This window comes from Ammospiza nelsoni, chromosome 1 (assembly GCF_027579445.1).
Source record: "Ammospiza nelsoni isolate bAmmNel1 chromosome 1, bAmmNel1.pri, whole genome shotgun sequence".
NCBI lineage: Eukaryota > Metazoa > Chordata > Aves > Passeriformes > Passerellidae > Ammospiza > Ammospiza nelsoni.
In genome coordinates this window covers 66,644,062-66,659,728 of record NC_080633.1, presented here as the reverse complement: position 1 = coordinate 66,659,728, position 15,667 = coordinate 66,644,062, and the positions used below count along the sequence as shown (strand labels likewise).

General features: G+C 38.2%; 1 protein-coding gene across 2 annotated transcripts in view; it reads right to left on the bottom strand.

The window, feature by feature from the left end:
- Positions 1 to 998: 998 nt before the first annotated feature.
- Positions 999 to 15,667, bottom strand: part of MAK (male germ cell associated kinase) — a 35,867-nt gene continuing 21,198 nt past the window's right edge. The window contains exons 12-15 of one of the 2 annotated variants that reach the window (XM_059488680.1): positions 13,696 to 13,827; positions 11,766 to 11,840; positions 5,218 to 5,346; positions 999 to 2,484 (exon numbers count right to left, since the gene is read on the bottom strand). In XM_059488680.1, coding sequence (XP_059344663.1) covers positions 2,330 to 2,484; positions 5,218 to 5,346; positions 11,766 to 11,840; positions 13,696 to 13,827 — 491 coding nt within the window. In that variant the 3' untranslated portion in view covers positions 999 to 2,329. The remainder of the gene's footprint in view (positions 2,485 to 5,217; positions 5,347 to 11,765; positions 11,841 to 13,695; positions 13,828 to 15,667) is intronic. The other variant, XM_059488689.1, reaches the window with a different exon arrangement.

Sequence of the window (15,667 nt, the reverse complement as noted above, 5' to 3'; positions counted from 1 at the left end):
AGACAATAAAAAGCAGAAAACTGGACAGTATGTGTGTTGGTAAGCTTTTATACTTTAGATCAAAGTGTGAACCCTTGCTGCTGTTTCCTGAGCTTTGGAAAGCAATAGGTTGAATTGAGAACTGCTGGTAGAAGTCCTTTAGAACTTGTGGTAGAATGCTCATGCTCAGGATAAACAGCATTAATACAGGCAAAGGGACAAGAGAAAAAGTGTAGCCTTACATACTTTTTACCCCTTTGAAATTTTATTAGCATATAATAATTTTTTTTAAGCATTTATGCACTAGCCGTCCAATGTGTACCAATGGATCAGAATTAAATGACTGTACAAAGCCTGTTAGCCTTTTCTCGCTGCTTGCAACAAGAATTATTCAAAACTTGTCATGCTTTGCTTATGGACAAGTAAAGACTGATCAGGTAATGTCAAAGCCCTTTCAAGGTTCATTACCATGTGACAAGGACAGCATGTTTCTTCTAACCATATTTAGCGCCATAAACAGTAGCTGTTTATTTTTCTGCTCTAAGGTGACAGACTCACAGACACATGAGTTATCGGCACATTATTAGTTAATTCTTGACCAGGCTGTGATTTTAACTGTCACTGGCATCTTGTATGAGAGTGATTAATTTTGTTTTTTAATTATAAAATCACAGCTTTTATGGCTGTTGCAAACTGTCTGAGGGTGTTCTTCAATGCCATAGCAAGTTACAGATATGTTCTACAGTTACATTAAGATGCATTTAAGTAGCATAGGGACATCTCTTAGTACTAAGGGAATGGCAAATACTTAGTCCTGGACCAGTGGCAATTGAATTAAACTCGCTAGTGCATTACTAACCAGACAGCCCTATCCTCACAGAGCTCTGACAGCATCAAAAAAGGGGCATTTTCTTTAGGTGCAATTTTTCTAACAAAATATTTGACTTTTTAGTACAACTGTTTTAGATTAAATTGCTTTCCAGAAAGTTAATGTAACCCATATATTATGACACACTGGGTCAACAAAAGGAGTTTAAATTTTAATATTCATTTATAAAAGTCATACAAATAAATTAATTTTTTTAAAATGCTTGAAGTCATCATTAACAACTTTACATCTTTAAAGAGCATACTCACTTTTTACTTTAAAAGGGCAAGTTTAATGTTACTATAAACTCTAAAGCATTTATTCTAAATGCAATTGTTAACAGAAGTAGCCCAGCTCAACATCCTAATAAAAAATTCACTGTACATTGCAAAGTCCTTTGGGCAATATTATTATAAAAGTTAGCATAAAAGCTGGGGAAAGTACTGAATGTGCATATAAACACTAACATACTGAATTATTAAAGTTTTGTGTGTGTTTTCAGGTACCTAGATTGGCCTTTAAGATCTAAAACAGAAACCAATGTCCTTGAAGAACAGACCAATAGTCTTCCTCATGTAGCCTATTCAAACTCTGTAGTTTAGTCTGGTCACCCAATAAAGAATGTAGGAACATGAGTTTAGTGATAGTTTAGGCATTTTGGCTAATTCACCTTTAATATGACTGACTGCAGTTATTTAGGCTCTTTAAAGGTCACTGTGAAATGCCCTTGACAGAACAGTGATAAATCTCTACAGATCTTTGACCAAAATTGCCAACAAGTTAATTAAAACAGTAGAATCTGATTGTTAGGCTTCACTTCACAGCTTGGTAAGCGGTATTCAGTACTTGTTTAGCTATTTCCTAATATTCCTGTATCATTCAACAGCCCTCTATCAGCCAGATTTCTAGACCTTCCTTGTGTAATATCTATCACTGGATTGCCTATGTCCTTTTACAAGGGTTTCAGTTCTCATTGCTACATGAATATTTGTACCTTACAGACCCTGAGTAACTCTTTGTTACAAGTGAGTTCTGAAATCCTTGCAGGATACTGATGCTCTTCACAAAGCCAGATCTGTGCTTTCACTCTTCCTGCTAAGGAGCCAGCCTAACACCTGGAAGCCTGGTGCTGCTCTGCTTCAGCTCTTCTTCTGTGTGCTTCAAGCACATCCCAGCAACAGATGTTGCACTGGATGAACAACCCTAACCCAAGCTATTGCAAAGAGTATGAGAACAGGAGATCTATCTATAGAAAACATTGGGTGAAATCTACATCTCAGTTTTGGCAATATGTGTTGTACAATACTTCATTGCATCCTACTTTACAGCCAGTATTTTACATGGTGTTATATGTGCTATACAAATAATAGAACACAAGGTCTTTTTTTCTTCTTTACTGTCGCATAGTCTTAGGAAAAGCTGGAGCAAATAGGCTTTTCAGGTTCTCACAGAGCATGTAATATCCACACAGGATGGTATTTTCTATCTGTTTCCTCCATATTTGGCCACCCAGTCTGTTCTCCCGTGTACTCGCTGAATTGTTGGGGGGCGAGTGAAGATACTCATGTTTTTTGCTGCTGCATTGAAAGCAGGACCTGGTAATGGAGGACGAGCAGCTTTGTTTTTCCAGGAATAATCTGAAAGGAATAAGAACTCAGAATTAATTATGACTAAAAAGGAATAAGAACTCAGAATTAATTACGACTATTTTACTCCTCTACAGAGAAAAGAATGAGTGCTTACAGAGCACTTATGGTCCTCAAGGATGCTGATGTAACAGGATGCTTTGGTCTCCTATATGTCATAAAACATCCAGATTGGAAGGGACTCACTAGGATTATAGAGTCCAGCTCCTGGCCCCACACAGGACAACCCCAAGAATCACACCATGTGCCTAAGACCATGCTGTCTGTGCTTCTTTTCAGAAAAGATTATTTTTCCAATAGTTTGTGTGTATTATTCTCACCTACTGAATAGTGGTTTTGCAGCAATCCTCCAAGAAAGCACTGAGAATGAAATTCAGTGGAAAAACTGATGCAAATGCCTGCAACTCTGTATCTCCTATTACAAAACTGCTACAGTATGAAAGTGTTCTTTCTTCTATCTCAAATATTTAAAAAAGCATGTCATTATAATATTGATAAACTGAGTAAGATTGAAACAGCTTGGCCTGCAGAACACCTCTCAGAGACCCTCTTGTTCCTTTTGAGATTTTATGGCTTTTATTCCCCTCTTGCTTAGCTCAGAACTCCTGGTGTACTTGGTGGCAAGTCTTCTTTGCCCCATTTCCCATTTCTCCATTGGTTTAATAGAATTTATTCCAAGTTTGAAGGCCTTTTTTCTCTCTTAATAATTACACCCACCTGATTTCAGACACTAGCAGTAGCACAGTGCTGTATTCCTGACCTTCCTATTCACATTTCCCCTTCTGACATTTCAGGTAGTGGCTACTTCCTTGAGTTTCATGTGATTAAAGTAATTGCTCTGCTGCAAGGAACTGACATTTCTTCATGTTCATGACCAATTCAACCATTTTCCTAAGTCTTTAAAATCACCCAGCCGGGACACCTTTTATTCAGACTCCTGCTATGCCTTAGCATTGTTTCCTTAGCATTCCTAAGGTAGTTTCTGCCCCTTCCATTCCTACTTTTGTATTTTAATCTTACCGTGTACTGATACTCTTTAAAATGAAATTTAACATTTAAATTGATGGGGGTTTTGGTGCCTAGGGATCATTATGTTTTTTAGAGAAAACCACCTGGTTTTGGTAGCATTTTAACACCAGTGGATTGAACCTGTTAAGGAACAGGTGAGGATCAAGACATTTAAAAAGCAGGAACATCAAGGACCTTAAATCTGGGGTCAGGTCTCCACCTCTGAAAACTCTTTCTTTTTATTGTAGGCTGGCATTCCCTATCTTTCATCAGCAAGTATGATTCCAGTCTATACTATCTTGGCAATAAAGGCCACTTTTCCTGGTATTTTCCTTAGAAAAATGGATCTTGTATATTACATTAAATTATTTAAATTACGGCATAATAAAATAACAGAAAAATTAAAAGAGCAGAAAACAATTGAGAGCATAACTTAGTACATTTTGGATAATATAAAGCAAGGGGTCACCAAAAATGTTAATGTTCAAATACTGACATCGAGGAGATTAAACCTGCCATTTGCTTTGTCCTTATCTCTATTCCCATATAACTCTGAAGACTTTAAGCTAAATATGAGTGGTTTGAGTGATAGGATTCTTGTTCTTCTCCAGGACACAGAAGAGTATCTTAATTGACCTCCATCTGCCAGCCTTTCTGACTTCTACTACACATACTCCATTTCTAAATACAGATAACAATAAATTTTATCTCCTGTGGCACATCACAAGTGATTTTTTTTTTCACTATTCACAGCAGTCTAGAGAGAATTGCAGATTTTGTCCTCCTGTGAACCTCCTGATCCATGCATTGTGACAAATCAACACTCGCAGTTTCGTTTCAGCAGTGAATCAATAAAGATAATGAAGTGCAGCTCCAGCCTTTCTGGGTGGGTTTCTGATCAAGTCAGACACAGAATATGCATACATCTAAGCATATTTTATATATATCTATGTAGATATGTATGTGTGTGTGTGTGCCATCTCCTTCCTTCCCTCCTGCTCCAGTTCTCTGAAGCCACTTGCAAGTTCTTAAGGAGAGGAGGTAACTCAAAGGACCATGTCAGCAAAAAGACAACATTATTAAGCAAAACTGTGTGAGATTGGTCTGCCATGGACCCTTTGGTTAAACAATTCACCATTGGTTTAGGGCCTTGCTATTTCCTCTGAAGTAACCAGAGAAGTGGGCTGCTGGGTGTGGACAACAGCTCCAATCTTCACTCACAAACTTCCTCCTGCATCCTGAGCACTGCTGTTCATCTTCTCTGCATCAGAAACATGACAATGAAGGTGCTCAGAATGCCACCAACGCTGCAGAGGATCCAAGGTAACAGTTACATTCAGAAGAGATTTCACACTGTTTTTAACAAATGAATGTTAAAAACATGACCCTTTACTACAGAGTTGTGGAGTTACATGTTTTTACAATTCTGCTTAGCCCATCAACACTAATGAACAGTAGTTTAACAAATGGTCCAAATCTTTTTTGCACCTTTTGTAATTATTTTCTCTTTTATGTAAAAAATATTAGTAGCAGTAGTTTCTCTATCAGGACAGGCTCTAGGCACCTACATGCAGTTCACTTGTATTAAGAATTTATGCCCTACAATTTTATTTACAAAACTTGAGGAAAACCAAGAGCTAATAAATCCCTTAGAAAGCAGGGAAAATTAACATTTCTCTTTGTCTTGGATATGAGCAGTAAAAGAATATTTCTTACCCGATACAGGTGCACCAAGAGGTGCTAGCTGTATCCGTTGTCCAGCTGATCCAACTTCTTTTTTATGGAAGGAAGAGGTGTGTAGTCCCAATGGGTTGTAAGCACCACTACTTACAAAGCCAGGATTTCCTGTTGACATTGCAGAATTTTAGAATTTTCAGCTGCTTTCAGAAAACTCTGCCTACTTTTTATACTCACTTCATATTATATTTGCAGTACTACAAGAGTGCCAAGTATGCGTGTTCTTTAAAAACTCCCTAGTGCACAGAAATTCAGCAGGAATAAAGACAAACAGCAGGATGAACATTTCCTTAGTTCTTCCACTAAATTTAAGACCACATAGAAAGGTTTTCACTGAGTTGCAAAGAAATGTAGGATTTTACCTTTTGTTTACATCTACTTGCTTTACCAGAAGCTGATTTAACTAGTGCGCAGTATTAGTCTTGTAGTCAACATGTTTGGCCTAAATCTATTGAAAATAATGGAATCCAACATCTCTTGTGGAAAGTGGTGCACCGCTTCAAGTTGACTTTGACAGTTCCCACAGTTAAAGGCCTGCTATACAAGTCAGAGCAAATGATCTGTCGGGAGTTTAGTTCAAGCACGGCTTAAAGAAAAAGGCCACGAAGCCATGCAGCTGAGAGAAAAGTAACAGGTAGCTGTGAAGCAGTTTCAAAGCAGCTTCCAGCCTGACTTCTATAAACAATTAGTCTCTCTCAGGCATCCTTGTATAAACAATAAAGTTCTCAGGCAGTCTTCCCATAACAAAGGTAACATCCTCTCTGGGAAAAGATGGCACCCTGGGAACAGTTATGGAAGTTTTGGGAACCGTTCGTGTCACAGTGAGAACACTGATTTTGTTTGATGTAAACAATCAACGGTATTGTAAAACAAAAGGAGTGGTTAGAGTTTTCTCTGTTAGCCTATCATAAAGCTGTATTTTGGAATATGCATGAAGTTCGTTAACACTATTATTTAAGGTGACGGATCGATCAATAAAGTTGGAGTTCGATGCATTATAGGATGGTCGTTCTCCCCCTCACTTCAACAAATTGGTGACACCCGGACGTGATAGCGGACACGACGACGATCGCGGCCATCACGGGGATTGCAAACACCAAAGGATAAGTGAGGAATGGTTCAGGCTCCGAAGCAGCGGGAGCGGCAATAAGCGTGAAATTAAAGCGGAGGAAAAAAGAAAACCGCCGATACGCGCCGTGCCCTGGCGACCATAATTAGATGGGCCAGCTGATACGTGCGGCATAGAAGTCTTGGAATACGCTGCTAGGTGAAAGTGCGCACTTAAAAAGAGGTATGGAAAGACAAGCCGCATATGAACTTTTTATTACATTTTTGCAAAAAAGGCAAATTAAGGGTATAGACTTACAGAAAGAATTGCAAGGTCTTTTGGCTTATGGTCTGGAACGGGGAGTCTTTGTGAATCCCCACACAGTTTACGAGTTAACGGAATTGCGTGAATTCGGTGATTTATTGTCAGAGGCTGCTTTAGAGAGTGGTAAAACTGCCAAGAAGCTAAGCAGGCCATGGCGAGTGATGTCTGATGCACTATTTTACTATCTCTCTGAGTGCAAGACAGCAGCGGCCGCAGCTCGTGGCGCTTCCGAGTCTTTGCTACTCCGAACTCGGCACGGGCGCTCCGCCATGGCGAGCAGCCGCGGCGAGCGACCGCCTAAAATGCTGCGCTATAGCGGCGGGAGCGGAGGCAGCGGCGGGAAGAGCGGAGCAGCCGCGCGGGAGCCGAGGCGCGCCGCCCCGGGAGAGAGCGAAGCCGCCGCAAGGGGAGAGCGAAGCCGCCGCGGGGGGAGAGCGAAGCCGCCGCGGGGGGAGCCACGGGTGCAGCGGTGCCTGCAGCGGAGTCAGCCTGCCGGCGAGTAAACAAAGAGCCCAGCGCAGGGGGGGGGGTTTCGCCCGCTCCGACACACGCACCGCGGGACTGGAGCGCTTTTTGCAGCGGGAGCATTTCTCCCTCCCCCCACAGCCGGCAAAAGCTTCAGTTTAAGACCTAACAGCCTAATGGATGTAACTTTTGTCAACAAAAGGAAAAGATCCCTGTTGAAATTAAGAAACAAGTGATGGTAAACAAGGAAAGTTAAAGGCACTTTAGTTCTTCCTGGTAGAGACTGAAACAGGAATCAGCGTACTGTATGCATGGGTCAAATTTCGGCCGGTTTGGCTCGACATTGGTATGCTGTCTTGAAATCACCTGTATTGGCAGAGACTTTAACATCAGAAGCCCAGATGGCTCAGTCAGTGGAACATCAGACTCTAGAATTATATTTTGAAAAGTTTAAAAATGTTAAGATATGTTAGACTGATTGTATGAGTGAGATGTTGTGAGTGTGCTTTTTGATATAGAAATGCTATAGCAAACACGTGAACAAAGTTATTTTAGCTTCATATTTTAGAATCAGGCCTGTAAGTAAGTTATAGTAAATGCTATATTTTATGTCTATAGTAAGTTTTATCTGTTATTAAGTAGTTTAAGTTAAATTAAATGCTAAATACTATTAAGGTTAAGTTTGTTAAGTTTATTTGCTGTTAAGTTCGAGGTCTGTTAAGGTTAAATCATATTAGGTTTAAGATAAGTTAGATTCTGTTAAGTTTGATCTTACATTATTCACAAATATGTCTAAAATCAGTTAGATTTTGTTATAGTTTTGTTAGAATTAAGAGATTTTACATGTAAGTTCTGTTGATTTAAAATTCTATTAAGTTTAAGTAAAGATAAGTTTAAGTAATGTTAAGTTCTATTAAGTTTAAATATTTTAAGTATTTTAAGTATAAGTGCTATTAAGTTTAAGTGATGTTAGATAGATTTATGCTTTTACAATAGGTGTTTGTTTTATGACTTGTGTTCAAAGTGTTGTTGTGAACATCAAAGAAACCTTGCTAGCTGAAAATACTATTTAGTTATTAGAATTGCCTATTCTTATGTTGCAAAGAGTGTAGCACAGTTAGCCCATAGAATTTTGAAGCCAGTTAAGTTCTATTAATTTGAAAATAAGTCTGCTAAGTTAAGTATTTTAAGTGCTTCAAGTGCATACTACTTTCTCACCACTCCAAATCAACAAAGGACTGAGAATCGCCCAGCTGATGCCATTTCAGCCAAATGACTAAAGGATTACAGACTATAAAACTGATTTTGAACATTTTTGAGAAACCCAGGGAAGAGGTGGATGTGAAAATCTCAAGGACAAAAAGGATCGTTTTCAGACTTACCATTCACCTCCTCTCCAGGTTCACATAAATGAAAACAGCTAACAGCTTTCTTTTCTTAGTCCAATTACCACCTACCGTGCAATGCCTGATAAGGCCAGACATTGTGGCTCAGCTGAGGGTGGTTTTAACCCTTTGGGATAAAACGCTGTTGCCGGACGACCGGGGAACTGATTGACATTATTGAATTATCATCTTTCCATATAAAAGGACTGGCAAAAGAGAACTGCCTTGAATGTCACAGCCCACATTGTGCTGCTTGGGTTGCACTGTGTTGTGGAGGTTGTGATGAGACCTTTTGGGTGGATCGGTTGTCACTTTTTCGTTTATGGTGTGATACCTGTAATCATAGACATAACTGGGAACATAATTGGGAGTGGGCTCTACCGAACGAATCAGGACTAAACACTGCCTCAGCTTTAGATCTTTATGAATCACATGAGCAGAAAATCTTGGCTTATTATCGGTGGGAGGTACAGTGTATTTTGAAAAGGGTTAAAGGTTAAAAACTGATAAGAAAAAAAAATGTCAAAGTAAAAACAGAAAAATGAGGTTTACTTTTGTTATATTGCTAGGTGTAGTAGTAGCTGAAGAATTAAGGGTAATACAGTTTAATCAACCTAGAGATAATGTATGAATAACACTTGCTAGACAGATTAATCAGTCGTCGCCTTGTCTCAGCATTGCCAGTATCGTCTCCTCAAGAATTCTGCAGTCTTATTAATAATTGTGCTTTATGTATGCACAATATGGTAAATATTAAATTGCCTGCACAGAAAGGGTATACTGCCAGTCAGAGTGATGGCTACCGACAATGTCTGTTAATTCAATCACTTAATACTCCTTTGCATTCTCCACCTGAGGAGTTGGAGCTTTTTGGAAGTGCAAATGCTAGCATGACCAGCACTTCCAACAGTGGATGGTTTAGCTTTGATTATTCTAATCCTCAAAAGATGAATCCATATAAACAAACATGGGCAACTTTGGATTCAGTCCTAAAGCCAAACATAGTATCTAAACAACTCTACAGCCATTGTAAAGGCTCTAGCATCATGACACCTAAGAAGTTACCTACAGGAATATTTCTAATTTGCGGAGATAGAGCCTGGAATGGTATACCTGCTCAACCTCAGGGTGGACCTTGTTATTTAGGCAAGTTATCACTATTTCACCCTAATATATCTGTGCTGATGCAATTAAGTCATCAGGTAAGCAGGCAAAAGCGTAGCTTACACAATTTGGACTGTAGTCAAATAGGAGATCCGTGGTTCTGGAGTAAATTTAAACAAGTGATGGTTTCAGCTTTCCTACCCTGGGGTGCTGCAAGCAAAGCATTGACTCTAGCAAAACAAATAGGGTGCTGGGCTAAGGGTGAACTAAATAAAACTTCACAGATATTAGATATGTTAACTTCAGATGTACAAAGTGTTAATCACGCTGTTCTACAAAATAGAGCTGCTATAGATTTCTTATTATTAGCTCAAGGCCATGGGTGTGAAGAGTTTGAAGGAATGTGTTGCATGAATTTATCTGATCATTCTGTATCTATTCATGCTAAGATAAAAGAGCTACAGCTAGGACTTAATAAGCTTAAGGAAGAAGAAGGATTAGGTATTGATGGGTGGCTTAAAAGTTTCGGATTGGGACCCTGGCTAAGAAACCTTATAACATATGCTATAGGGATATTAGGAGTACTCTTATTGCTTTTACTTATATTACCTTGTTTCTGTAGCTGTATCCAAAAGATGGTTAGTAGAATGATAGAGAAAATGTGGCAAACTAACCTCCTTTCTTTTAAAGAAAAAGACGGGGGAAATGTCGGGAGTTTAGTTCAAGCATGGCTTAAAGAAAAAGGCCACGAAGCCATGCAGCTGAGAGAAAAGTAACAGGTAGCTGTGAAGCAGTTTCAAAGCAGCTTCCAGCCTGACTTCTATAAACAATTAGTCTCTCTCAGGCATCCTTGTATAAACAATAAAGTTCTCAGGCAGTCTTCCCATAACAAAGGTAACATCCTCTCTGGGAAAAGATGGCACCCTGGGAACAGTTATGGAAGTTTTGGGAACCGTTCGTGTCACAGTGAGAACACTGATTTTGTTTGATGTAAACAATCAACGGTATTGTAAAACAAAAGGAGTGGTTAGAGTTTTCTCTGTTAGCCTATCATAAAGCTGTATTTTGGAATATGCATGAAGTTCGTTAACACTATTATTTAAGGTGACGGATCGATCAATAAAGTTGGAGTTCGATGCATTATAGGATGGTCGTTCTCCCCCTCACTTCAACAATGATCCTCTCTCTTTAACCCTGGTTATAATTCTGTTTGTGCCTAGTTTTGGTCCATGTCTTTCTTTAAACCAGCACTACCCTGGGAAGGCTGACATTACCATCCTCATTTGGAAGCTAGGAAGCATTGTGCATGTACACACAAAATTAGTTCTGAAATTAGTGTCCACTGGAAAAGCAGTCTGTTACAATACTTACTCCCTGCTCCAAGAAAATTCCTTACCATCTCCATGTCTGTCATCACTTGTGACAATGTTAAGACTGTGCTGACATAATGTCCAGAGAGAAATGCTTTTCTCTAGTGGTAAGGTTCTGTGTTCAGTAGTATTAAGTTTATTTTGACCTTTATCATGTGTGAGCATATTCATCAGAGCTTCAGTGGTAGTTACAGTAAAATACAGCTTCTGCTTTACCAGTTTTTCTGTCTCCTAAATCTTTGGCCTTTGGGCAATCCCATAATGTTCCTCTTCACACAAACACTCCCAGACTTCTGTGATAATTTCAGAGCAGTGGAACTGTAAGGCACAAACTAGGCAGCCTGGAATCTTGAGTTTCCTCCCTTTTACTCAAAGGTAACTCCACCAAAACCTGCACAAGCACAGCACTGTAAGATCAGTGGAACGAGCAGAGAACCCAAATGCAGGAAAAGGTGCAAGTCCTGAGTGCTGTCAGGGACAAGCCATCCCTGAGGGAAAATGCATGTTCTGCATTAGAATAATTTCCTCACCGTTATCCAGTGACCTGCTGTGGGTTATGATTAGGGTAATCAAATATTCTCAGCCTTCTAAAGCACAGTAAGTTCCAAGAATCCAGAAGAAGCCTTTACATCACTTCCACAAATGCCTCCCATGCAAAACCACCACATTGCCATAATGAGGAAAGCAAAGTTTGACAAAACAGATTGCAATTAAAAACGGCAGGATATGATCATCAGGAACCTGTGTTATAAGTGCAATTTTTTTTACAAGAAACTGTAAAACATAAATAGGAAATGTACAAAGAACCAGGCTATAATTGCTACAATTTACCTTTTGGATCTTCTAATTTTTCATTCAACCTTTCTTTGCATGATAGCTTTTCAATAGGTATAATTAAGTTCTCATCTGTAGACAAGGAAAATTAAAGGAAGAAAAAGATGGAAAGACAGAACTTCAGAAGAAGGGTATGAAGAACTAATTTAGGTCATATAAAAGAAATGAGGAAGGAAAAAGCAAGCAAGAATGAATATCTGACACATTAGTAAGTAAAATGTCTTATCCTTGTTTTCTTGAGCAGAAAATGTTACTCCAAGAGGTTACTTTACAAGGCCCGTTCTAAATATGCACTAACAATGTGATTTTCCAACAATGCAATTACATTCCATTTACAATTTTAAGGACTTGGTGGTATCTTCAGAGTTGACTGATCATAAACTTACAATCATTCATAAATAAAGCATTTGTAACTATTTGCTCTTATCTTATTTTGCCTTAGAGCACTGTTGGGGCTGATGAAAAAAAAAGCCCACTTAAATAAACTATACATAGTTATTTAAACACAGCAGCGTTGACTTTCCGGCTGTCAATATGAAAAGTGAAAAGATACAGTTTACATGTATTGTATTCCTGTGATCCATCTATTCTGGTTCCATGTGTTTCATGTGTGTCTTAAATGTTGCTATCTCCCCATATATGAAACAACACATACAATTTAACATACTGATGGAAATACCAAGTATTTTCAAACAAAAATGAATCAGTTTTAGTGCTTTATTTCTTTAAATTCTTGGTAGAAAGACAAATGCAGGATTTCTACCATTAGCATTCATTCTAATTTTATCTTCACGGCAGTTCAATAGGTAGATGGCTAGCCAATTGATGAAAATTTTTGGAAGCAGCTGTTTGCTTTTCTGTGCCTGATTCCCTTGCAAGGTTATTTATAAATAATTTACTTCTGAGGCACATGGATACTCTATTTCAGAAAACAAAAAAGATATACAAGATGATACAAAAAACCTCTTCTATTTCATAATAAACTCTGGTAGGTGCTGTTGTTTCTCCACTTTCTAAAATTTTGCACATTAATTCAAATGAAAAACTTCAGCTTCCCTGACTTTCAGAGGGGAAAATGAGGTTTGTTGACACTGCAGAATGGCTACCAAAGTTCTATTAAAAAGGGGTGCAGCATCTGCATGTAAACAAACCTTCTGAAGTTCTTGCTGTACAAGCATGTGAAGATGGGTGGTTTATTGGCACTGAAGTATTTGGAGATGACTCATGCTAGCGGGACAATGGCTGCAGAGTTGTTAACCAGGTAACCTCCCATAACAGGGATAGTGTACCTGAGTTATAGGGCTTGGGGTGAGAAGACATATTTCAGTCCACATTCTGATGCTTTCCTCAGTGAAATCTTAGATAAAGTGTTTACTAGTGTTGGACTTCACTCTATAGAATGCTGATAATAGTGTTCTTCACAAAACATAGTCTCACTGGAAGTTCCTTTCTGGAAATAAGGGGACTTTTCTTGCAGCAAAGGATTTAGGACAAGGCCAGTAAATTGACAAAAGACATGTCTAGAATATTAGGCAGCACTTTTATTACATGAGCACACCACCCACCCTTATGTTTTCATGGGTGAGACTGCTGTTTGATAGTGTTCCATGGCATAGGGAGCAGGCAGTAATGAGGCCAAACTACTTGCTTAAATACAGTAAAATAACGGTCTCAGTGGATTATGTACAAAATTTATCTTGACACAACTTTATAAATAGGGGCTGGTCTGTACCTTCTTAATGTTCTGAAAGCAAAATACATCATACCATATATGAAAAAGTTGGGTTTTTTAAGAGTCTTTCACTAAAACAAAAGGAAAAAAAAAGAGTCTAGAACCTAAGCTTAACTGCAGAAGTTAAACCAGATGGTCTTAACTAAATTAAAGTCTGAGGAGATATAATGTGACCATTTTCAATTACACTTTTACCTGTAGTATTTCTGCTGTAAGTCACTCCTCCCCCAGCATTTCCTAGTGATTTAGCAAACAATTGGTTGTTCCAGGCTCCATGTGATCCTTCTTTATTGACTGCTGCTAAAGAGACATTCTTTGGGTTTACACCTTAGAAAACAAATGACAGAAAATGTTATTAATACCAAATTTCAAACTTAATTCAACCAATAAATTACATTTCTAGAACAGAAAACCAACACTGAACCATTTGTCTTATAATGCAAAACACCATTAATGTAAATTAATCATGTCCATTGATTAGATTTTTAAGCAGAACCATGAAAACCAGTGACACTAATTTAAGAACAATTCTCTTCATACTTTCAAGAGAACTTTTACAAGACTTTTCAGTATAGCTACTTGGTTTCTATAAAACCATAATCTCATAATTGATACTTCTGTTTGTCAAAAAAGGAACACACAAATTAAAAATACATATCAAAAATTTGGGTTCCAAAGGCTGAAAATAAACTATTTCTTCAAGGGTTAAGTTAAAAAGTAGGACAAAGGTTCTTGTGACTTCAGCATGTTACAAGCATTACAACAGTTAGTAGGATTAGAGCACATGAAAGCAGCTCCCAGATCTACTGGTTGCAGAACTAAAGCAATATAGATAAATAATAACAATGTTCCTTGGACCTATTATTCCCTTAAATGTTGAAATTAATTATTTTTTACATCTATGCCTCTCTCATTGAAAACCATGGAGACATTAGAATTGTGTTTAATAAAACATAAGAAATACAAATGAGTCTTTTATTTGTGTTACCTTTAGATACGGAAGTTCCTCACTCTTTATATTTTTCTTTTTCTTTTGGACTTAAACTGTTAATTCTCTGAGCATCCTATTTAATATTCTAGAATTGAAGTCATCACTGCCTAATGAGTTCCTGACAAATTAATCATATGTTCTATCAAAACCACTTGCCTGACAATGGGGAATTCCTCTGTGAGCCACCTAAATTCTCAAATGTGGATTACAGAAGTCATAGTATGATTACTGTAATTGTACAAACCACCACAGTAACAAAAGACTGAGACACCAAGAAAATAATTTGATTATAGAATATATTCAATACTAACTAAAGGAAACATTATCTTTGCTTTCTCCTTTCCATTCTCATTCCCAGTAATTAAATAATATAATGTTATTTTCCTGACAAAATCACTCAGATTTAGACTAAGATATCTATTTCTAAAGAAGGATGACTGCCTTGAGAAAGGAAGTGAGTGTATGAATTCCTACCAGTGCCAGTAGATGGATATTTCTAAACACTTTGTACAAGGAAGGGGACTGTGTTTATCAGAACTTGTATGTTCAGAAAACCCCAAACATCCTGACAATGCAAAATTGGTAAATATGCGCTGTATAAAATCATAGAATGGTTTGGGTTGGAAGGGACCTTAAAAATCATCCGGTTCCAAATGCCCTGCCATGGGCAGGGACTCCTTCCACTAGACCAGGTTGCTCAATGTTCCATCAAACCTGGCCTTGAACACTGCCAGGGATGGCGCATCCACAGGTCCTCTGGACAATCTGTCCAGTGCCTCATGACCCTCACAGTAAAGAATTTCTTTTGTATATCTTTTCTAAATTTCCCCTCTTTCCATTTGAATCCATTACTCCTAGCCCTATCACTACAGTCCTGATGAAAAACATGTATGTAGTTTCTTTAGTCCTCACATACACCTGCTCATAGAGTAATCAGGATATATTCCTAGTAATCCAAGAGATGTTGGATTTATATTACTGAGGATTTTTTATATTACAGGTCATAAGAGGGCCTGTGCACTTTTATAGTGTACAAGCAGTGTTGAGGTCCTGCCATGTTTTCATAGCCAGGAACTGCTGCATCAATTGTGATATCTTCTAAGGAAGCCATTGAGTCCAAAACATGAAAATTTAGTTTGGTTAAGACAAAATTATCCAGTAAGAAATCTAAAGCTT